Here is a 24,053-nt window from a genome sequence, read left to right as displayed (position 1 = left end):
CCAGTCTAACCTATCACCCAACCCTATCCAATCAACTAGACCATGGCACTAACTGCCCCATCCACTCTTTTTTTGAACACTTCCAGGGATGGCTACTCCGCCACCTCCTCAGGCAGCCCATTCCAATGCCAATCACTCTTACTGTGAAGAACTTCTTCCTAACATCCAGCCTGAACCTGCCCTGATACAGCTTGAGGCTGTGTCCTCTTGTTATGTTGCTGGGTGTCTGGCAGAAGAGACCAACCCCACCTGGACACAACCTCCTTTCAGGTAGTTGTAGAGAGAAATGAGGTCTCCTCTGAGCCTTCTCTTCTCTAGGCTGAACACCCCCAGCTCCCTCAGCCTCTCCTCACAGGGCTGTGCTCCAGCCCCCTCACAGGCTTGGTGCCCTTCTCTGGACATGTTCAAGCATCTCAACATCTCTGTTAAATTGAGGCACCCAGAACTGGACATAGTACATTCTTTCAGAGTACAGAGACCTAAAATGACATGTCAAGAGGGACAGTGGACTTTAATTTCATCAGTACTAAACTGAAGCTAGACCTGGAGGTATTCATGGCCATGTTTGCCCTGAGCAGTAAGTCATGTAGTTGTTGGGATAATCCCAGGCACTGATACAGGCTGGGCAGTGACTGGCTTGAGAGTAGTCCTCAAGAAAAGGACTTGGGGGTGGTGGCGGACAAGAAGCTCAACATGAGCCACCAGTGTGTACTTGCACCCCAGAGAGCCAAGCAGAGCCTGGGCTGCACCAAGAAAAGTATGAACAGCAGGGTAAGGGAGCTGATTCTGTCCCTCTGCACTGCTCTGGTGAGACCCCACTTGGAGGACTGTGTCCAGTTCTGGAGCCCTTTCCTGTGACAGGAAAGATCTGGAGGTGGTGGAACTTGGAACTTGTCCAGAGTAGAGACACAAGGACAGTCACAGAGCTGGAGCTGCTCCAATATAGGGACAGGTGTTCCAGCACATTTGCTCTTGAGTCATTTTGAGGTCAACTTGAGTGTCATCAAAAAGCACCTATAGCATGGCCAAGGAATAGGGTCCAGCCAGCATGGATTTGCCTGACCAACCTGAACTCCTTCTATGATCAGCTTCCTGGCTGACAAATGTGGGGAAGGTTATAGATGTACTCTACCTGGACTTCAGCAAAGATGTTGACACCCTCTGTCACAACAAGCTCCTGGCCAAGCTGACAGCTTGTGGCTTGGACAGATTCACACTGATATGGGTCAAGAACGGGCTGAAGGGCCAGGCTCAGAGTGTGGCGGTGAATGGTGCAACATCCAGTTGGCAGCTGGCACTAATGGTGTCCCCTGGGACTCAGTGCTGGGCCCAGTCCTGTTCAATATCTTTATTGATAATCTGGACCAGGGAATTGAGTCCTGCATTAGTGAGTTTGCAGATGACACCAAGTTAGGAGCAGGTGTGGATCTGCTGGAAGGTAGGAGAGCCCTGCAGAGGGACCTTGACAGGCTGGATGGGTGGGAAGAGACCAATGGGATGAGATTTAACAAGGCCACGTGCAAGATTCTACACTTCGGCCACAACAATCCCAAGCAGTGGTACAAACTGGGGACAGAGTGGCTGGAGAGCAGCCAGGCAGAAAGGGATCTGAGGGCACTGGTAGATAGTAGGCTGAAGATGAGCCAGCAGTATGCCCAGATGGCCAATGGCAACCTGTTGGTATCAGAAACAGCGTGGCCAGTAGGACAAGGGAGGTTATTCTTCCCCTGTACTCAGCACTGGTCAGGCCACACCTTGAGTACTGTGTCCAGTTCTGGGCCCCCCAATTCAAGAGAGATGTTGAGGTGCTGGAATGTGTCCAGAGAAGGGCGACAAAGCTGGTGAAAGGCCTGGAACATAAATCCTATGAGGAGAGGCTGAGGGAGCTGAGGTTGTTTAGCCTAGAGGAGGCTCAGGGGTGACCTCATTGCTCTCTACAACTACATGAAGGGAGGTTGTAGCCAGGTGGGGGTTGGTCTCTTCTGCCAGGCAAGCAGCAACAGAACAAGGGGACACAGTCTCAAGTTGTGCCAGGGGAGGTCTAGGCTGGATGTTAGGAGGAAGTTCTTGCCAGAGAGAGTGATTTGCAATTGGAATGGGCTGCCCAGGGAGGTGTTCAAGAAAAGAGTGGATGGGGCACTTAGAGCCATGGTCTAGGTGATTGGATAGGGTTGGATGATAGGTTGGACTGGATGATCTTGGAGGTCTCTTACAACCTCATTGATTATATGATTCTCTAGTATCAGGTGATAGGATGAGAGGAACTGGCCTCAGATTGTGGCAGGGGAGGTTTAGATTGTTTTTATATAATGAGTAGTCAGACATTGGACTAAGTCGCCCAGGAAGATGGTGGAGTTGCCATCTCTGAAGGCATTTCAGAAACGTGTGGACAGGACACTCTGTGATGTGTTTTAAAAGCCATGGTGATCTTTGGTGGATTGTTGAACTCAATGATCTTGGAGATCTTTTCCAACGAAAACAATTCTATGAGTCTATGATTCTAAATGTGATGGCTACGCCTTACCTTACAAACCTAATTTTTAACCTTAACAAGTGATGTAATATGAAAACTGCTGACACAAATAATTGCCTGCTTTATTATAAATAAGAATAATTACAAGTTTTTGTAAATGCCTCATAAATTCACATTTAGTCTACTTCACTGATTTCAGAAAAGTTCATTTTATTCCCATAGCAACACTCCACTTAAAATTTTGGGTTTTTTTAAATCACTTTTCTCAGCTTTAACTGTCATTGAAAAATCTGTCATTTCAAAGATATCTAGAAATTATCACTATTCACTTTCAATACAAAGCATCTTACATTTCAGCTGTCATTTTCATAAAATCATTCTGAAAACAGTGTTTCTAAGCAGAGTTCAGTTGCAGTGTAATAAGTAATAATTTCATCAATTAGTAGTATTCAGCATTCGCTGAGAGTTCTCTCACTATTATTTTATTCAGAGTCCTTTGTGGAAGTAGCATACTAAAAAGATCCATTTACCCTTCAAGGTTTCTCATAAAAGTGTCAAACATCCTAGAAAACAATTGGTTATTATTCTGGCTCAAGCTAAATAACTATAATAACTTCCAGGTGTAAAATTTTGCTTTATACTTTCAAGCTTCTTTACTCACATTGTGGATCTCCACTTTCAATAATGCACTTTAACACATTTACCTACTTTCACATGCCTATTCTGGAGCTTTGCATGGATACTAGACATGCCTGGATGGGAGGGCAGGCAGCTTATTGTTAGGAGTAAAATAGAATTTGGTTTCGTAAAACACCCTTCACAAGGCAGACTCAAGCATTTTGTAATGAGCTGGATGTTAGTATAGATGCTAACCGTGCAACAGCTGTAAAGGAAACTGCTGTGGCTGTTCCAATTCAGCAGCAGCTTGCTTGCAATCAGTAATTTGCCTTCTCTCTAGATCCCTCCACATATTGTCTGGCCATTTCTTCTTAACCACAAGGACATGTCCTGTCTTCAGTCCTTCGATCCCAAAAGGCCCCTTCAAAGCACAAAAAAATGGTGCACTTTGTAATATCATTCCATAATCCACTAACGGAGATGTGATTGGGCAGTATGGGGACCTCTCTGAAGGCTGGGTAAGGCAGCCTGCTTCATTCATTACAGGTTGGTCAAACATTTTGTTGACCAGGAAAACTCTGGCCAGGACAACAGAAGTTTCAATTTAAGCAAGGCCTCTCAAAGCACAACTAACAAAATCACAGCGAAGGTCCAAGGAAAACATGCAGTAATATAGAATCATAGAATCATAGAATGGTTTAGGTTGGAAAAGACCTCAAAACTCAACCAGTTCCAATCCCCAACATAGGCAGGGACACCTCCCATTAGAACAGGTCACTCAAAGCCTCATCCATCCTGGCCTTCAGCTCCTCCAGGGAGGGAGCAGCCACAGCCTCCCTTGGCAGCCTGTGCTGAGGGTTTCACCACCCTCACTGGAAAGAATCCTTTCATAACATCTAGTTTATATCGCCCCCCTGCCAGTTTAAGCCCATTACTCCTCATCCTGTCATTACAAGACATTGTAAATAGTCCCTCCTGTAGTCCCGTTCAGATCCTGAAAGGTCATTCCACGGTCTCCTGGAAGCCTTCTCTTCTCCAGGCTGCAAAGCCTCAAATCTCTCAGCCTGTCCTCATAGAAGAGCTGCTGCAGCCTTCTGAGCACCTTGGTGGTCTCCTTTGGACTCGCTCCAACAGTTCCATATCCTTCTTGTGTTAGTGTCTCCAGAACTGTACACAGTACTCCAGGTGGAGTCTCAGAAGAGCACAGTAAAGGGGGAGAATAAACCAACCAGGTACCACCACAACCTATCTGAAAATGGCTCTGTAACAAATACAAACCTAGTGACACTGAGCAAATGACTAACACTTGAAAGAAACACATCATTAAGAAGATGATATCTAACACCAAACTTTGAAAGCAGCCTTCAGTTTTCCCAAAGTGGTATGCACAGGTGCACCTATCCAAAAATTAACAAAAGACATAAAACCAGATAGTTTGACTGCCTGGACACTCCTCTCTTTAATTACACATATAAGAGTACATGAACCTGAAATTAAAATGTCAGAATGCACCACAACTTCATTTAACTGATGACTACAATCCCATCTAAATGGAAATATTTAGATGTATCACCTAGATATTTTTTTAATTAGCTTTCAAATGAAGTTACAGGCAATCATGTCTGCCTTCTCCCATTTGCACCCTCAGTGTCAAGCTGAACTGGAAAGGCAAATCATTTCAATGGAATTTTAAGGTCAAGTCACTTGTAACACTTCAGGCAGCAAATGTCATACTGAAAACAAAACTGAACCTTGGCTTAAGCAGAGATGAAAGGTTTGGCATTTCGAGGACTTCATTGTGTTTATCACTTTACATTTACAAATAAAATACCAAGACCTGAGGCTTTTTAGTCTGGAGAGGAGAAGGCTGAGAGGGGATCTGATCAAGGCCCAGCCAACATGGATTTAAGAAGGGCACATCCTGCCTCTCCAACCTGATCTCCTTCTATGATCAGGTGACCCACTTGGTGGATGTGGTCTATCTGGACTTCATCAAGGCCTTTGACACTGTCCCCCACAGCAAACTGCTGGCTAAGCTGTCAGCCCGTGGCTTGGATGGCAACACTCAGTGCTGGGTTACGAACTGGCTGGAGAGACAAGCCCAGAGAGTGGTGGTGAATGGTGCCACATCCAGCTGGCGGCTGTCACTAGTGGTGTCCCTCCGGGATCAGTGCTGGGCCCCATCCTCTTTAACATCATCATAGATGATCTGGATGAGGGCATCGAGTCAGTCATCAGCAAGTTTGCAGATGACACCAAGCTGGGGGCAGATGTGACTGGGTTGGAGGGCAGAAGGGCTCTGCAGTGGGACCTTGACCGCCTGGACAGATGGGCAGAGTCCAACAGGATGGTGTTAAATAGCTCCAAGTGCAGGGTGCTGCACTTTGGCCACAACAACCCCATGCAGAGATACAGGCTGGGGTCAGAGTGGCTGGAGAGCAGCCAAACAGAAAGGGATCTGGGGGTGCTGACTGATACCCACCTGAACATGAGCCAGCAGTGTGCCCAGGTGGCCATGAGAGCCAGTGGCATCCTGGCCTGCATCAGGAATGGTGTGGTCAGCAGGAGCAGGGAGGTCATTCTGCCCCTGTACTCTGCGCTGGTTAGACCTCACCTTGAGTACTGTGTTCAGTTCTGGGCCCCCCAGTTTAGGAGGGACATTGAGATGCTTGAGCATGTCCAGAGAAGGGCGACGAGGCTGGTGAGAGGCCTTGAGCACAGCCCTATGAGGAGAGGCTGAGGGAGCTGGGATTGTTTAGCCTGGAGAAGAGGAGGCTCAGGGGAGACCTTATTGCTGTCTACAACTACCTGAGGGGATGTTGTAGCCAGGAGGAGGTTGCTCTCTTCTCTCAGGTGGCCAGCACCAAAACGAGAGGACACAGCCTCAAGCTATGCCAGGGGAAATTTAGGCTCGAGGTGAGGGGAAATTTAGACTTGAGGGGAGGAGAAAGTTCTTTACTGAGAGAGTCATTGGATACTGGAATGGGCTGCCCAGGGAGGTGGTGGAGTCGCCATCCCTGGAGCTGTTCAGGGCAGGATTGGATGTGGCACTTGGTGCCATGGTCTAGCCTTGAGCTCTGTGGTAAAGGGTTGGACTTGATGATCTATGAGGTCTCTTCCAACCTTGGTGATACTGTGATACTGTGAAGGTCTATAAATATCTGAAGGCTGGGGGTCAGGAAGGAAGGGACAGGGACAGCCTCTCCTCACTTGTGCCCTGGCACAGGACAAGGGGCAAGGGATGGAAACTTCAGCACAGGAAGTTCCAGCTCAACATGAGGATGAACTTCTTGACTGTACGTGTCCCAGAGCACTGGCACAGGCTGCCCAGAGAGATTCTGGAGTCTCCTTCTCTTGAACCTTTCCAGACCTGTCTGGATGTGTTCCTGTGCAACCTGCACTAGATAGTCTGGTCTTATTCTCGCAGGGGTTGGACTGAAAGATCTCCAGAGATCCCTTCCAACCCTGTGAGCCTGTGATCCTGTAATACCAACTTCACATATATTAATATTCATCTTGATAATAAACCTTTCTGAAACTGTATGTATAAATACTGGAAGCATTATTAAAAACAAACAATTTCTAGAGGTGGACTTATCCTAATTTCAAATAGAGATGCCTCTGAAAGATCTAAAAACATTCAAAATTTCACATTGGCTTAGTGAGGCATCTCTGAGCACAGTAACAGACCAGCAGCTTCATAAGACTTTTGAGAGGGGCAGAAGTGAAATTGCTCAACTGAGTCCACAGTGTAAGAAAACAAGAGTGTTGAAGAAGTGGGTTATTGCATTTTTTCTGAGACTACATATCAAAGGTACAGTTGTGCTTCTCACCATATCCAGCATGGGCAACACAACCTTAGTACTAGGTGACATTTCTATAGCTATCAGAGAGAGTTCCACCATTTTCAATGCATACTGGCATCTGAGGGAAATTAAAATCTTATGGCTTTGACTAAGGACTGTTTAATGTGGAACCTCCATTTATCCTAACACCTTCACAAATAAACTTAGGGGATACAGATATGCCAGCCATGCATATAATGCATTTGCAAGAACAATAAACCCCTCCTCTGTCAAAAGGCAATGAAGGCTGCACAGTGATTTCTGAGCTGTTTCAGGGACAGAATATATATCACAATGGCTTCATAGAGAAATTCTTGTGTTCTTTCTGCTTGCAAAGAAAACTGCACCTTTCTGAGGTCAATCTGTGCTAAAAATTGTGGTTCTAATACAGCTTAACTACTTCATAGATTCTGATTTGGATGATGTTAAAGAAAAACACCTATGCATATCTTAAAAATAGGAAGATATCTTAATAATAAGAAAAGGGTGACAAAGCTCTAGATGGGCCTGGAACAAAGCCCTGTGAGGAGAGGCTGAGGGACCTGGGGGTGTTCAGCCTAGCAAAGAGGATGCTCAGGGCAGAGTGCTGTCTACAACTAACTGAAGGGAGGTTGTAGCCAGGTGGGGTTGGGCTCTTCTTCCAGGCAACCAGCAACAGAACAAGGGGACACAGTCTCAAGTTGTGCCAGGGGAGGTATAGGCTGGATGTTAGGAGGCAGTTCTTCACAGAGAGAATGAGTGGCATTGGAATGGGCTGCCCAGGGAGCTGGAGTTGCCATCCCTGGAGATGTTCACGAAAAGAGTGGATGGGGCACTTAGTGCCACGGTCTAGTTGATCGGCTGGGTGCTAGGTTGGACTGGATGATCTTGGAGATCTCTTCCAACCTGGTTGATTCTATGATTCCATGATAATCTAAACAGTCCCCAAATGTACTTGCTCTGGCATTTCATCCTCACAGTGCCTTCCATGTTTTCTTGTTGCTGGTTTTTTTTTTTTCTTTCTAATGATATTTAAAGAAGTTTGCTCACTTGAATCCTATGTTCTTTGCCATCTGTAACAACAAAAAAAGATTTGCTTATTTCTTAAAATTGTAAAAGTCTATGAGCGGGCAAAGGGGAAATCTGAAGTTAAAGAACCAGCCTGAATTATTTATTTCATAAAAGGAAGAACACACCTGGCCACTTCTTTAATTTCTTTAACTGTATTTTTCCCCAGACCCAATTTGATCAGGATATACTTACATTTTTTTTTTAAATTTACATTTTAACTGTGGCATTATACTTGAACTACATACAAACAGACAAGAAAATGCCCACTAAGATCTGTGTAGCCGATCTCTGCTGGCACATTTCACAAACCAATGCACTGCACATGTAAAGGCACCAGAGATTTATTGCTGTGCTGATCTGCAAGAAGTAATTTGCCCTTAGTATACAAATGACAGCAAATGAAAATGAGAAGACTTTGAATAACATGCCCACACAAACACCACCCTCTGAGCCTCTAATGAGGCATTTATGGCCAAAGGTTTTCTAATCCCAAATGTTTGGATTTCTTTGCCAAATCACACACTTGCTGAAGTCTCGTATAAAGGCAAATATTCTGTTCTTCTCAAAGGCAACACAGGGCAAGGAGCGGTGTAACACTATACTGATACTTTTTAAAAAAAAAAAGGAATAGAAATCATATGCTAATAAGAGGAAGGATGTTGCCAGGCAACCAGGAAGGGAAAGAAAGCAGGTTAAATTTCAACTCTGTGCTGTCAAAGGGTTAGCACAGCCAGAACAAGCAGGACACATTGAATCCAGCTCCTCTGCAGCCACCAGAAATCTCACCTTTCTTCAACATTTGAAGTAGAAGCATGTTCCCAAGCCAGGGCCAGATATATTTGTGTTTCCTGAGTCATTTTACTGACACTGACCAAATGTCCTACAGGACAGGATGGACAGTAGCTTTTTGAGACGTCTCCATTTGAAACACAGCAGTCTGTGTCTTTGGCTAGTACAAACTGCACCATGCAGATAGATTGCCTTGTAGGGAGAAGACAGCTGTACAGCCTTGGGTCCAAGCAAATGCCACTCCATCAGACAGTGCCACACCTCTTGGCTGCACTGAAAGCTGTGAAAATTCTGATCTGCTACTAAAAATGCACTCCTCCAAATTCATCTCAAAAGACTGCCCTGCACCACCACATTACTATCACATCTGATGAGCAAGATCCTGTATTATGGATCTTGGCTTCCTACATTCATAGAATCACAGAACGGTAGGCTAGAAGAGACCTCAGAGATCATCTAACACAACCTGGTCAATGCGGGGAAGGCTGTGGATGTAGTCTACCTGGACTTCAGCAAAGCCTTTGACACAGTCTGCCACAACAAGCTCCTACCCAAGCTGGCAGCTCATGGCTTGGACAGATTCACTCTGTGCTGGGTCAGGAACTGGCTGGATGGCTGAGCCCAAAGAGTCATGGAGAACGGTACCACATCCAGTTGGCAGCCAGTCACTAGTAGTGTTCCCCAGGGGTCAGTGCTGGGCCCAGTCCTGTTCAACATCTTTACTGATGATCTGGACGAGGGGACTGAGTCCAGCATCAGTAAGTCTGCAGATGACACCAAGCTAGGAACAGAGGTGGATCTGTTGGAGGGTAGGAGAGCCCTGCAGAGGAACCTTGCCAGGCTGAATGGGTGGGCAGAGGCCAATGGGATGAGATTTAACAAGGCCAAGTGCAGGGTTCCGCACTTTGGCCACAACAACCCCAAGCAGTGCTAAAGGCTGGGGACAGAGTGGCTGGAAAGCAGCCAGGAGGAAAAGGACCGGAGGGTACTGGTGGATAGTAGGCTGAAGATGAGCCAGCAGGTGGCCAGGAGAGCCAATGACATCTTGGCCTGCATCAGGAACAGTGTGGCAAGTACGCTGAGGGAGGTTATTCTTCCCCTGTACTCAGCACTGGTCAGGCCACACCTTGAGTACTGTGTCCAGTTCTGGGCCCCCCAATTCAAGAGAGATGGTGAGGTTCTGGAATGTGTCCAGAGAAGGGCAACAAGGCTTGTGAAGGGCCTGGAACACAAACCTTATGAGGAGAGGCTGAGGGAGCTGAGGTTATTTAGCCTAGAGAAGAGGAGGCTCAGGGGTGACCTCATTGCTCTCTACAACTACATGAAGGGAGGTTGTAGCCAGGTGGGGGTTGGTCTCTTCTGCCAGGCAAGCAGCAACAGAACAAGGGGACACAGTCTCAAGTTGTGCCAGGGGAGGTCTAGGCTGGCTGTTAGGAGAAAGTTCTTGCTAGAGAGAGTGATTGGCATTGGAATGGGTTGCCCAGGGAGGTGGTGGAGTCACCATCCCTGGAGGTGTTCAAGAAAAGAGTGGATGGGGCACTTAGAGCCATGGTCTAGGTGACTAGATAGGGTTGGATGACAGGTTGGACTGGATGATCTTGGAGGTCTTTTCCAGTCTGGTTGATTCTATGAACTATGAACCTCCCTCTCATGGGCAGGGACACCTCTCAACTAGCACAGGTTACTCAAGGCCACATCCAACCTGGCATTGAACATGTCCAAGGAGGGGGCATCTAAAACCTCTCTGGACAGTCCACTCCAGAGTCTTGTCACCCTCCTAGTGAAAAATTTCTTCCTAAGATCCTATTCTCCTTCAGTTTAAATCTATTCCCCCTTGTCCTATCAGTGGACACTCTTGCACAAAGTCCCTCTGCAGCTTTCCTGTATGTTTCCTTCAAGCATTGGAAGGTTTGAACAGTCCCAGCTCCCTTAGCCTATCCTCATAGCAGAGATGTTCCAGCCCCTGGATCATCTTCACAGACAGAGTGATTTCCCATTGGAATGCGCTGCCCAGGGAGGTGGTGGAGTCACCGTCCCTGGAGGTCTTCAAGAAAAGACTCGATGTGGCACTTAGTGCCATGGTCTAGCTGACTGGATAGGGCTGGGGGATAGGTTGGACTGGATGATCTTCGAGGTCTCTTCCAAATTGGTTGATTCTATGATTCTATGATCATCTTTGTAGCCCTCCTCTGGACTTATTCAAACAGATTTATATCCCTCTTATAGGGGAACATGTAGTTTTCCGTTCTTTGAAGATACAACACTAAGCAGAGGGAAGAATAAAATTCGAATCCAGTCTACAATATTATCATTCTTATTTATAATATTTTATAACTTACTAACATAAATTATAATTTATGTACCAAAAAGGAAAACTGAAAATTCTGAAAACAAGAAGGAACTGAAGTTAACTGCAGTGACAACTTGTAAGCTCTAGACATGAGAAAAGGTGGGAGTAGCAGGTCTTCTTTTAAAGACCTTCTCACAAAAAGGGTAAAACTTTAAAAATGTGGGAAAAAATGGGAGCTGAATTCTTGAGTAACATTAAAACCTAAAAGCTGATAAAAAATTAAAAGCACAAAAGATGGTTATTTTCTCCCCAGTATCATTATTCTGGATGACTTCACTACTGCTACAATTTAGCAGACCACTAGCAGTGGAGATAGAACTCTTTGAGCATCAACAAGATTTTCAAGTACAACATGAAAAGACAACATTTCTCATGTAGAAGACTAGTAGTCTAACCAAGTTTTACTCTGATGAGTAAATCATGTTGTTCAGCTCTCCAAGACAGACACATTCATTGGGGGCTATAAGCTTAAGCAAATTTTCTTGCTATAATTGCTGTTACATTCATCTAAGAGTGAACTACAATAAAAACATTAAAAACAATGAAAAAGAAGCACATTAAACAAATCCAGGTTCAACAGGATGTTGGCAGATTGCTCCTCAAGTTACCCTAGGAAGACACAGCTGGGACAGCCATCTGATGATGAATGCAAGATAGAAAGCAACAATTAAAAACATCCCTCCATATTAAAGCTTAGTTACGGAACTTCAAACAAGAAGCAAGTATTTACACGAGAAAGACACTGTGACTTGGGTGATAGGTCAATGTGGCCCCCACGTTGGGTGCCAAAACAAAAGATGTGATGGTTTGGGTGTTCCCCACCCCCCCACACTTTTGAAAATCACCCAGACTAGACTCAGCCAGCTCTGGAAATATGAATGAAACTTATATTTACAGCTAGCACAATATACAAGCAGATATTTACAGTATATACAGATATATACAGAAATATACAAGATAAAAGGTAATACAGAAACACAACTCCCCTCCCAGAAACCTGAGTCCCCCAGGAGGGGGGACTCGTTCAGTCACCTTCCCCCTACCCCTCTCAACCTTACCCCAGTCCCAAGGAAGAATGGAGGATTGGCCAGGGGGGGTAGGAAGCAAAGTGGATTAGAAAAAAAGAAATGGAGGGTGAGGTTAGAGATGCAGCTCAGCCAGTTCCCAGCAGCAGAGAGACTCCCTTACCTATGTTTTGCTTTTATTTTTTGTACATGTCAGCAAGCCTATGAGCAAAGTAGACATCACCATTGTCTTCCTTTCAGAGCCTGTAATCTAGTTCTTCTCACCAAAACATTCTAGCTTGCTTCAAACTAGCACACACTGTAATAAAATAAAACCCTAGCCCAGATCAAAGGAAGCTATCTTAGCTATTTCTTCACATAACCTTTCCCTGACAGCTTTGTGAACCATGCTGACTAGAAGGATTCCCTGCTGTCTTGCTGGAGGTTTCCTGTACTCTTTACAATACAGTATTTTTCAATCCTTGCACTACTTCCCTCTTTGGAGAACACCAAGCTTGACTCTCACTCTCAGATGTACCTTCAAGGCACCACCTTTGCTACCTGCAATCTTGCACTGTTCTAGTCCCTTTGTACTGCAAAAAGAATAAACCTGACAAGCAAATCTTGCTTACCTTCCCATGCTTTGTAGTATCCACTGAGTAGACACCTAAGGGAAAGAAGAACCATCCCTGATATCAAACCTGCTACTTTAAGCAGCATGGAAGCTGCAGGCTTTACAACATAACTTCCTTGAGGCTTAGGGACACCTCCCAGGTGACCCTCCTGTGTAGCAGGGAGCACGGCATATGAAGCCATATTCCCTTACCTACTGGACCATGAACCAGTCTTGAGTTCAGGTGTGTTATCTGCAACCTTGGTGAGCTGCTCAAGCAGGCTATAACTTCATTCCACCTTTATTAGCAGTCTTCCTCTTCTGTTGAAGAAACTCAAAACCAAAATACAAATGCCTGCTATGCACTTGGGAACTCCTGGAGCCCCTATATCCTCGTGAAGATCAGAGCTTGATGGGCACAGCCTAGGCCTTAAGAAGCACTCTTCTTCACCCTGAGGGTAATCTACTTTGTAAAGCTTTTGGCTACAATAAGCATGAGCAATTTATTTAAACCTATGGATTACACCAACACAGAAATAAGAGGACAATCCACGAGAAGCACACCAAATGCTGGCTTTCTAAAGTAAAATCAAATCAAACTACATGGATTAATTTTGCAGTAACTTCAATCACAAAGATGTGATTTAAGAGCCATCTGTACTTTCTAAAGCTAAATGATGAGAAAGCTTGACACAGTTATAGTGGCAAAATTGATTATATTGGATGTGAAAGCACCACAAATTTACGCTGATAATGTTCAGACTGTTCCCAGATTGCTATATCAGAATATGGCTCTAGCCCATCACACCTTTTCTTTTATTCTCGCAAGTGCTAACATCTGGAAACAGCTGTGACAGCATCCTAAGCACCCAGCTACTGGCCCACCAAGGAATTACCCATTCTTCAACACCCAGTTTCCATTTAAATATGTGCAAGAGATGATTCAGAGAGATTAGATGTGTAAAATGCCAACATTAATTTCTACCTACTGTAAGAATGATAATTCTGTTCCATACTAAGCTACACTGGGGGAGAAGGTGTTAATATAGTGTTTCAGGTTTGTCACAGCAGTGTGAGAAGCCCTTACCAAGGAAGACGCAGAGATCTTATCTTAGTAGTTGTAGAAACCACCAGCAAAAATCACCAAATGAGATCACAGGCTCACAGGATGTTAGGAGTCGGAAGGGACCTCTGGAGATCTTCCAGTCCAACCCCCCTGCCAGAATAGGACCAGAGAATCCAGAGCAGGTTGCACAGGAACACATCCAGACAGAGCTGGAAAGGCTCCACAGAAGGAGAGTCCACAACCTCTCTGGGTAGCCTGTGCCAGTGCTTTGGGACACGTACAGTCAAGAAGTTCTTCCTCATGTTAAGCTGGAACTTCCTGTGCTGCAGTTTCCATCCCTTGCCCCTTGTCCTGTGACAGGGCATAAGTGAGCAGAGGCTATCCTTGTCCCTTCCTTCCTGACTCCCTCAGATATTGATAAACATTGCTCAGATCCCCTCTCAGCCTTCTCCTCTCCAGACTAAGCAGCCCCAGGGCTGCAGTGATATGCTGCCAGTGCTGCAATCCCTTCAGCATCCTTGTAGTCCTCTGTTGGACTCTCTCAAGAAGATTCCTGTCCCTCTTCAACTGGGGAGCTCAGAATTGGATGCAGTATTCATGCAATATTATGAAAGGGAGTGCAGAGAAAGGCTGGAATGCACCCAGGAAAATGTCATACAGAGAACATTATATGTCATTCAATGTTGTGTCATCCTGCATGAACTCATAAAACCAAGGCAAGGTTCTACTGAGTACTTCAGAGTTTTGCCATTCATTAATCTGAATACTTGTTCTGACTTTTCTCTTTAAAGGATGCTGAAGTTTCCAATAGATACTAATTATGTATAGTTTATGCATGATTATAGCAAAGAATGGGAAAACAATAATTGATGATGATGATGATGACAATGATTTCTGGAGCCCTCAGTATAGGAAGGACATGGACCTGATGGAGCAGATCCAGAGGAGGCCATGGAATCGATCAGGGGGGTGGAGCAGCTCTGCTACGAGGACAGGCTGAGGGAGCTGGGGGTGTTCAGTCTGGAGAAGAGAAGGCTCCAGGGAGACCTAACAGTAACCTGCCAGTACCTGAAAGGGGCTTCAAGAAGGCTGCAGAGAGACTGTTTGCAAAGGCCTGCAGGGACAGGGTGAGGGCAATGGCTTCAAACTAGAGCAGAGGAGATTTAGATTGGAACAGGTTGCCTGGGAAGGCATTAGAGGCCTCATCCCTGGAGCTATTCAAGGTGAGGCTGGGCAGCTCTGTGGGCAACCTGATGTAGTTGAGGATGTCCCTGCTGAGTGCAGAGGTAGTTGGACTGGATAACCTCTGGAGGTGCCTTCCAACCCAGATCTTGTGATTCTATGATTTTTCAGAGTATCATTTGGAAAAGTATGTATTAAGCCTGTAAACGCTATCTGAAGTTTGAATACACATTTAAAATAGTTTCATACCGTGAAGTAGAAAGGGAATTTTGTTAGATTTCAAATTTTCTCAGAAAGATCTAGAGATCCGAAAAATTAAAAGTCAAGGCAAATTCTGGCACCACACAGCCAAGGTAGGGACTTGCACTTGTAGCCAATTTGGAATGGATTTTATTTCCTTTTGCTGAGATTTTCAGCACCTGAGGAATACTCTCAACACTTTTTGATAGAGTTGACCAGACTTGTTTTGAGTTTTGTGGGGTTGATAATAGCTTTGAGTGTTGGTGTTTTTTGGTTTGGTTTGAGTTTTTTTGTTTGATTCCTGAGGATTTTTCTACTGAGGTTTTGTTTGTTTGTTTAGGGTCTTGGAGTGGGGGAGGGTGAATGTTAACACAAATGTGGTTTGGAAGAGAGTGTCTATTTTAATCACAACACAATTAGATCTGCTCAAGAGCTGAAGCTGGTGTCTAAGCCAACCAAAAGGGCCAAGATTCCTGGGATTTAGCTAGTTAGTTAGCTAGCTAGTTAGTTTAAATAAGTTGGGAGAATTGGCTGCAATTTTAACTACGTGTAGCAGAGATTTTTGGCTCCTATATAACCAATGATAACAGTCTTTTTATCCAGCTTTACATATCTAAATAAACTATAAAGCAGTGCCAAGATTCCAAAGGTCATATTTAATAATTTAATTCTCGGAACTGTGTTTGAGATGCTAACCATTCAGATAACTTTCCTGAAATCGTTTGTTCAGTTTTTATACTGGATCCAAGAAACTGAGTAACACATTAAAGCTGTGCTGCCAGTGCTCACGTCAATAAGACTTTTCTGCTCAAAAGACACATTTCTGAAAATATTTATCTACAAAGATATTTTTATTGAAATGACATTGCTCTCCCCCTCTTATTTTTTTTCCCTCAAAAAAAGTGCCATGCAGGGGAAAAAAGAGAAACAAACAAACAAACAAAAATTCACCACAGAACAAAACACAGCAGAGAGCTGCAATTAGACTATCAGTAATTATTGACATATTCATCTGGGAGGCAAATCATACAGTGACTAAATTTATTCGAGCAGATGGGAAAAGGACAATACATTTGGTAAGTACACTGCTTTGGCTTCCTTGCTAATTTAAATGAGGAATTAAAAAAAAAACACAGGAAGATAATGAGCAGAATCGATATTTCCAACCCAAGAGCAAAGCAAACATTAACCTTTTGTAAAATCCATCACCTGGCCTTCTAAGTCATGTAGTGCTGCATACTATTACCAACACATGGTCTTACTGTATCGTTCTTTGCATCTGAGACACACATAGCTAGAAATGCAAAACAATATAATCCCAGGGGGAGAAAAGAAATAGATTTTTGAGCAAAGTATTCAAAAAGCTGTACTCCTAAATTCATACTTTTTAAATAGAAAAAAACAGCTTCTGCACTTGAAGAAACAAGCCAGGCTGGCTGCTCTGAAAACACTGAGATGGTAAAAGACACACAGTACTGATTTCATACCACTGTGCCTCTCTAACTGCCAGGAAGACTTCTGCAATAGTTCTTTCCTTCTGTCCATTCCACGTTGCAATTTTATCCAAAGATCTGTAAGAGCATTTCTAGACAGTAGTCTTGATTCAGGCACCAGTTCAGGTTGGAAATGGACTGCACACAAAAACTCAGTGTGAGATCTGATGGTACAATCCACTCACAAGTGACATGGAGGTATCAAGCTACTGCTGTGCACATTTGCACATTATGACTAGGATGCAATAGCTGAAATAACCTACACTAAGCCTAGTATTTTAAACTTCGAGATATACCATAAAAAGTTGTGTCAGGTTGGAATAAGATTGTCAAACGACAATTTGGTTTACTGTCACTTTGGTTTTATTAGACTCAGAGCTAAGGCTCACAGCCGTGTGCAAGGTACTGTGAAAGGTAGAAGAAAGCTGCATCGAGTCCCAACCATCCAACCTTGCTAGCATCCACAAATGTTCACCACACTCCACCTTATCTCTGCCTTGCCTCAGGCCACGTCCATACCCTACTTTTCAAGCTCTCAGTCCGACCTGCAGTGGGGACTGTCATGCAAAAAACGTTAAGTGCCACAGGTACTGGGAACCGCTTGCAAGGGCGCTATTCCTACCACCCTGCTCTGCATTCCGGGCAGCTGAGACACAGGGCGGTGTGTCAACTTAGTTTGGCCCATAGCGAGAAACTGAAGACCCATGGGCAGCTGCAGACCACTGACGCCACTGCCCCCAGGCATCCCTGCCCCTTTGGTACCCTACTAGAGCCGGCAGGAAGTCTTCACGGAAGGATGCGGGGCTCGCCCAGCCCCAGCCACGGACTTCGCCCGAGGGGAGCGACAGGAGGCGGCGCGGAGAAGGGGAGGCGCTGGGCACCGCCCCCTCACACCTCTCGGCCGCGCGGCGGCCCGGCTCAGCGGGGGCGAGGGAGGAAGCAGCGGCGCGGCACGCGGAACGGTGCCTCGGGCTGCCGTCGCCGCCCACGCCCGACAGGGTCTGCGGCTGCCCCGGTGGGAGGCCACCGCCCGGGGCGGAGGCTGCCCGTGGCGAGGCAGCACGGCGGAGCGAGGACCCGGCCGCCGCTGGTGTGCAGCGGCGACAGCGGCGAGGCACTTCCTAACGCAGGCAAACTTTCCTAGGCTCTCCCGGCGCGGGAGCGGCCGCCGGGTAGAGCCCCCTCCCCGCTAGCAGCAGCCGCACGTCCCGAGTGGGTAGTGCTGGCTGAGTGGGTACCTCAATGTCCACCGGGTCCCGGCTCAGCACGCGAGCCATGGTGTCCGCACCGCCTTCCCCCGGCTCCCCGCAGTCCCAGAGTGGAGCGCGGCGGAGCTCGAGAGGAGGCGGAGCCGCCTGCCCGGACAGCAACGCCCAAGTGGGCGGGAGCCCCGCGCGCCGGGCTTGGGCCTGGGACGCCTCAGCGGGCAGAGCGGCGCGGAGGAGGGGCGGCCTGGGGGCCCGAGGGGTGGCTGCGCCCGCCGGGCGGCGCCGGGCGCGAGCCCCTGGCCCGCAACGAACGTCAGGAGTCTCCGAGGGGAGGAGGACGCGGCTCGGCAGAAACCTTACACAGGGGCTTCACGGCACACTTCCCCAACGGGGAAACGGACCTGCAGCCATAGGCCTTACGCAGCGCGTCTGTGGGATGGCCACTGCCCAAATGGGCAAGCCTGCCCCCCGCAAGCTGCCGCAGCATCCCTCACCAGAGCCCTCAGAGTGCCCCATCTCAGACCACTTGCATATCACTCCACCGTCGTCCTCCACGTTCCCACTCGGTGCAAAAGGAAGCGAGGACAAGCCAAACCCTGGTTCTTCCTCTACTTCATGAAAATCCCACAACACGAGCTTGCATGCCAGGTTTGCAACCTGCACCACCTTGCCCAGGGTGTCCCGCTTCTGTTCCACCCGGAGGCAAAGAGAGCACTTATCCAGGGTTATCATACACATTTCCATGGGCTATCCCTGACCTTTCACCGTGCTGCCTATAGGTAGAACAAGCCTTCCCTTTCCCTGCATCCCACCCGTTTCTGTTGCAGTGTGCTTACAAGGAAGTTCTGCCTGCCTTGCTACATTAATCAATAAAAGCAAGTATCTCCTACTGGGAAAAAAAATTACTACTGTAATAGTTTACAGACAGCACTTTCAAATACTCACACCTATGGTCCCCGAAAAATGTGAGCACTTTTCTCACCATTTCACAAGAATAGAGAAGTTCTAATTATGACCAGTCTTTGATTTTCCTACTTGTATGCCAAACAACTTCTTGGGCTCTTCTCAAAAAGAGAATCCCACCACGCTTGAACATGGTCTTCAACACACTCTTTACAACTCTCATTTTATCCAATTAACATTCATTCTCCTTTTTAACAGCATTTAAAAAGATTTAAACAAGGGCTTCCCACTCTTATTTAATTTATAAAAAGCCTGGAAAATTGTCATTAGCTTCTGGACACTGATGACCCTTTGCGTAGAGAATAGGTTTGTCTTTTCTCTTGCTTCTATGTCTCCAGAGAGAATGCCTCTCACAGACTGGCATGGGAAATCTTTGCCTTGTAATTATTTTCTTTCCATCTCTGCAAATGAGCACTTTTGAGATGCCCAGTGGAGATTTTGTTTCCCTTGTAAGATGTGGAGAAATGAGGTTGTGGTCTTTTGTGTCTCGAGTGAGAGCTGTGTTTTCTCAAGTCTCTGCTTCAGCACTATCATATAACAATTCTTGCTGATTACAATCACCCATGCAAAGCACCTAAAGTGTTGGCAAGAAAATCAAAAGTAGGATCCCCTGCATTGCTAGTAGTTATCTCTAACAAATCAAAGAGTCTGGTTCATTTCATTAATATTAACATTGCTGAGCAGCTCAGTGGTCTCTGGTACCAGCTGTGGAGTTTTCTAGTTGTGTTTGCTCCTGCCCTGCAACATTATATTAACTCTACAAAAGCATAAATCCCATGAGTCATTTTCACAAAGAATTTTTTTGTATGTACAATATAAAAAGTGATTTGTTTCCAACTATCTACTGTTTGCCTCCATTTCTTCTAAAGGAGCACTTATATTAGAAAAGCCCAGCAGTAGCCACTGGTATCTCCATTTTCATTGTGTGATGCAGAGTTTCAGTTGTTATGGATAAGACCCTTTTGAGGAACCTCTACTTCTTAATGAGAAGTGTCATTGCACACACCTGTCTCCTGACAGCATCCTTCCATGGTTCTTCTTGCACCACAAATGTCTGGTCCCCTTTTCACCTCCTCCATACAACTCGTGACTCAGTGTAGGTGAGGTCTCTCCTGTGCTGAGGACTCCCTGCCACCTCCTGCCCTGAGAGCTGTGCTGATGGTTATGGCGTGGGTACTCCAATGTGTCCAACGTCCTCTTCATCTCTTCTGCAACACCATTTACATTCTATAGAAGTAGAGTTTTCTCTCTCCAAATTAAGCAGGATTTATCCTGCCAATAAGTACAGGTCAGAGAAAAGGATTCAGAGATGAAGCCATGTGCTGGCTTACCTCAGTTTGTATTTCATGGTAGAAGGGACTCCTTTTATTTCCGTTCCCACACATTTCTCCTGGGTATCAATTTACTATCCGCAAACTATGGCAGTCAGCCAGTCTGGGTCAGCCTGCTGCAGGTGCCAGCATCTGGGAGGGTTGGTTCTCCACAGATCACCCTTCTGAACTCTCAGTTCTCAGCTGGTGCAGACAGCGCTCTTGTCAGCACTGAGCGTCTGTACAGCTGCACTTCATTTCAGGCATGAACAATATTCATCAGAATACAACTATCCCCACTTTTCTGAAAGAGAAGTTAAAAGAAATTTTAATAATAGAAATGTTAGCACTGCCCAAATGTGATGTGTTTTTTTCCCTCTTACTCAGCAGTTTACCTCTGATTAAAAAAGATTTTTTTCTTGTCCCCAGTAGGATTTTGAAAGCAGCAGAAACATAACAGCCATGCTAAAGACTTTACTTTCAGTCATGGAATGAAATACTATTGAATTACAGGCTTTAGAATGTTGCCTTTTGTTTCTTGTGCTCTTCAGGTAAAATTCGCTCACATGCCAAAGAAATAATTGCACATGGACTTGCTCAAAACCTCCAGGCGTTCACTGCCATCATGGCAGCAACAGCTTTATGCTGGGTATGGCTGACTCACTGGGAGGGCAGGGCAGCAGGCAGTGACCAAGGCCATGTCTTCAAATTCAAATGGTTCTAGGAACACAACCTGCAATCTAAAGAAAAAGATACATCCTCTGGCCATAGCAATAGTTAATTTCCAGGTTTAAAGGGTAAACTGTAAACTCTCAAAGTTCAGCTTTCAAATTCTGGCAGTGATGTATTAGGGAACATAGAAGTCTTAAGGTCTTAGTGTACTGACGTATACAAGCAACTCCCTGCTTTTTCCTCAAGACTGCCCCTGATTCAAGTACTATAAAGAAAGAATATTCCAGACATTAATTCACTGTGCGGTTGGACCTGGTGGGCAGTCTTTAATCACACACACATTTTTATTCCAGGACCAAGTTCCTCGATCACTGTATATGATGAAGAGTGATGTCTACAGTCTCACCACTGGCATCTCCCAACATCTGAATGCCTCATTTGGCAATCCAGATTAGTCATTAAACAAATTCATCTGTCAAATTCGTGGTATTTGGGAAAGGCTGAAGCAAACCTGACTTGCTCTTTTACCTTCTTTCAGTACCTCTCTATGAGAGTGCACAGATTTGCATTTCAGTTATTTGCTGTTTCTGCTCTCTGTTCGGTTTTTCACCTCCCAAGTGCAACAGTCTAGAATATAATGCATATCCAGGATCCAAGAGAAATAAGATTAGCAAGAAAATGCCATGAAGATGACAGGCTGCCTCTGAAAGCTCCCAAAACCTTCTCAGATGTTAGTTTGATTTCTTGCCTTATGCTAGGAGTCACAGTGGCAGTTGTCTTATCAAAACAAGGCAAATCATTGTTAGAGCAAAGCTGGAATAAGTAGTCCCACTGATTCCAGTGCCAGGTTCACTGTACTGGTGTCAAGGAGGCAACATGAATGTAAGAGGAAAAGCTGAAATGGAAGGAGAGGTATTATTGTACTGTTTCTGAAAGGACCCTAAGTGAGGAGCCGTAGACTATGTCACTCTTCATCTTCCCTTCTCCTAATACAAGCCAAAGGAAATGAAATCCAAGGGTTAATTTGGAAATTTTCTCTCTCACTACCTGTCCCAAGTGGCAGTTTCAACTTGAAGCATATAGTAACAACTTCATGCATTTTGTCATCTGTTTACAGAAAATGCCCAACAAGACATTAGTGAAGACATTTACTTTGCCTTTCCAACCTGCTTCTTTACAAGTGGATTTGTAGTACTCTTCAGAAAGAGCAGCTATGCAGGACAACTCAAGAGTACAAATTCACATGAATTGTAAGATGTGCACATAATCATAAATTCCAGTATGAGGAAACTCTCACCATTACTCAGACATAGCCTTTGGGTGTGGAATTGTAAAACACAAATAGATGAATAAATAACATAAAATGGCTTCCACATGATCTTTGGCAGAATGGAACCATAGAATCATTCTAGTTGGAAAAGACCTTTAAGATCACGGAATGATAGAATCATTCCAGTTGGAAAAGACCTTTAAGATCACAGAATCACCCAACACCCTCTAGTTAACTAAACCATAGCACTTTAGTACCTCATCCATCCTCCTTTTAAACACCTCCAGGGACGGTGACTCCACCACCTCCCCAGGCAGCCCATTCCAATGCCAATCACTCTTTCTGCCAAGAATTTCATCTTCAAGACAAGCCATTATCTAATGCTACCGAGGCTGGAACTAACCTGTGTCCCTCAGCACCACATCTCTGCCTCTTCAACCACCTCACTGGGGAGCCTGTTCCAGTGTTTGATGACTCAGTGAAAAAGTTTGGTTTTATATCCAATATAAACCTCCATTTTAAGCTAAAATGAACCATTCCTTAGTAAGTCCACTAATATATTCCAGCCATCTGTGTCAGTGTAAACAAAAGCTTGTCTCCTAAACTGATTCATTTTTTTTTCAGATGTAGTAAGGACCACAAGTTTCAACATGATCATCTTGAGGAAAAAAAAAAAAAAGGCAAAACCCCCACATATTTTCACACCACAAACATCTTTTGATAATCAGTATAATGCAATTCAAAGAAATATGTTTTCCTATTTAAATGCCACCAACTGTTTCTTTAGGATATTTTAGAGGATGGAAAAAATCTGACTATTTTCCCCCCTCTTCCAGGCTTCAGTGATGACATCTGTAGACAAATCCTATATTTATTGCTAAGCCTGAGAATTGCTAAATTGATGCCCTGGGTTTGCACTTGCCCAAGAGTCTTTTCTCTGTTTGTGCTTCAAATTATTTTCAGTTTCTTTATGTGCTTCTTGTGTTGCTGAACTTTAGCTAGGTAGAACAGTCAGGAAATCAGAGTTTTTGTAAGCTATAAAGTATACACATTTAGCAGGAGTTTTCCCTGGATAAAAGGAATTATAGATCTCATTAAGATGGGATTTTGGAGCATTGAACCTGGGGAAGAGGAGGCTGAAAGTACATTGCTGAAAGAGTATGTTGGCTTCAATTTTAGAAATACTAGCAGCTACTCAGTTACATCAGACTAAATTACCCTTAGTGGACAAAAAGGGAAATTGACTGTAGGATTTAAACATCTGAAATCACTTAGTTGCTTCTGAGATGTCTCTGGTCTCTTTCAGATCTTGGTGTCAGAAATCAAGGATGCTCCTTTCCAGACATGCACACCTCTGGGATGAGAAGAGTGAAAACAAGTTCTGCTTTGAAGGATCAGACCATTTGTGCTGAGACTCACTACATGCATTATTTGCATCATCAACATTCCTGTTGGGAGCAAGTTTCTAACAAGGATGAGGTGTGGCCCTTGAATGAACCCTGTTTTGGAGCCTTTTCTTTGTGCAGCAGTGAAGCAGGGCAAAAGAGGAAACAGAGGAGGCTGAGAAGACACCTCATTGCTTTCTACAACTGCCTGAAAGGATACAGTGGAGAAGCTGCTGCTGATCTCTTCTCTCAGGTAATTGGAGACAGAACAAGGGGGAATGGCCTCAAACTGAGACTGGGGAGGTTTAAATTGGACGTTAGCAAAAGGTTTTTCACAGAGAGATTGGTCAGGCACTGGAATGAGCTGCCCAGGGTAGTGGTAGAGTCACCAACCCTGGGTGTGTTTAAGAGTTATTTGGATGTGGTGCTTAGGGATATGGTTTAAGATGACTTGTATAGTAGGGTTCTAGGTTGGATTTGTGATCCTGAAGGGCTTTTCCAACCTTAATGCTGCTGTGATAC

The 24,053-nt window shown here is 45.1% G+C and overlaps 1 protein-coding gene across 6 annotated transcripts in view; it reads right to left on the bottom strand.

Moving 5' to 3' along the window:
• DPYD (dihydropyrimidine dehydrogenase) overlaps positions 1-18,079 on the bottom strand; it is a 647,138-nt gene extending 629,059 nt beyond the window's left edge. For all 6 annotated transcript variants that reach the window (XM_064147329.1, XM_064147330.1, XM_064147331.1 and 3 more), the window contains exon 1: positions 17,962-18,079. In XM_064147329.1, coding sequence (XP_064003399.1) covers positions 17,962-18,000 — 39 coding nt within the window. In that variant the 5' untranslated portion in view covers positions 18,001-18,079. The remainder of the gene's footprint in view (positions 1-17,961) is intronic.
• Between the last annotated feature and the right edge of the window lie 5,974 nt (positions 18,080-24,053).

This window comes from Pogoniulus pusillus, chromosome 8 (genome assembly GCF_015220805.1).
Source record: "Pogoniulus pusillus isolate bPogPus1 chromosome 8, bPogPus1.pri, whole genome shotgun sequence".
Taxonomy (NCBI): domain Eukaryota; kingdom Metazoa; phylum Chordata; class Aves; order Piciformes; family Lybiidae; genus Pogoniulus; species Pogoniulus pusillus.
Note: the sequence above shows the minus strand (reverse complement) of the source record. Positions and strands in the feature narration are given on the sequence as shown.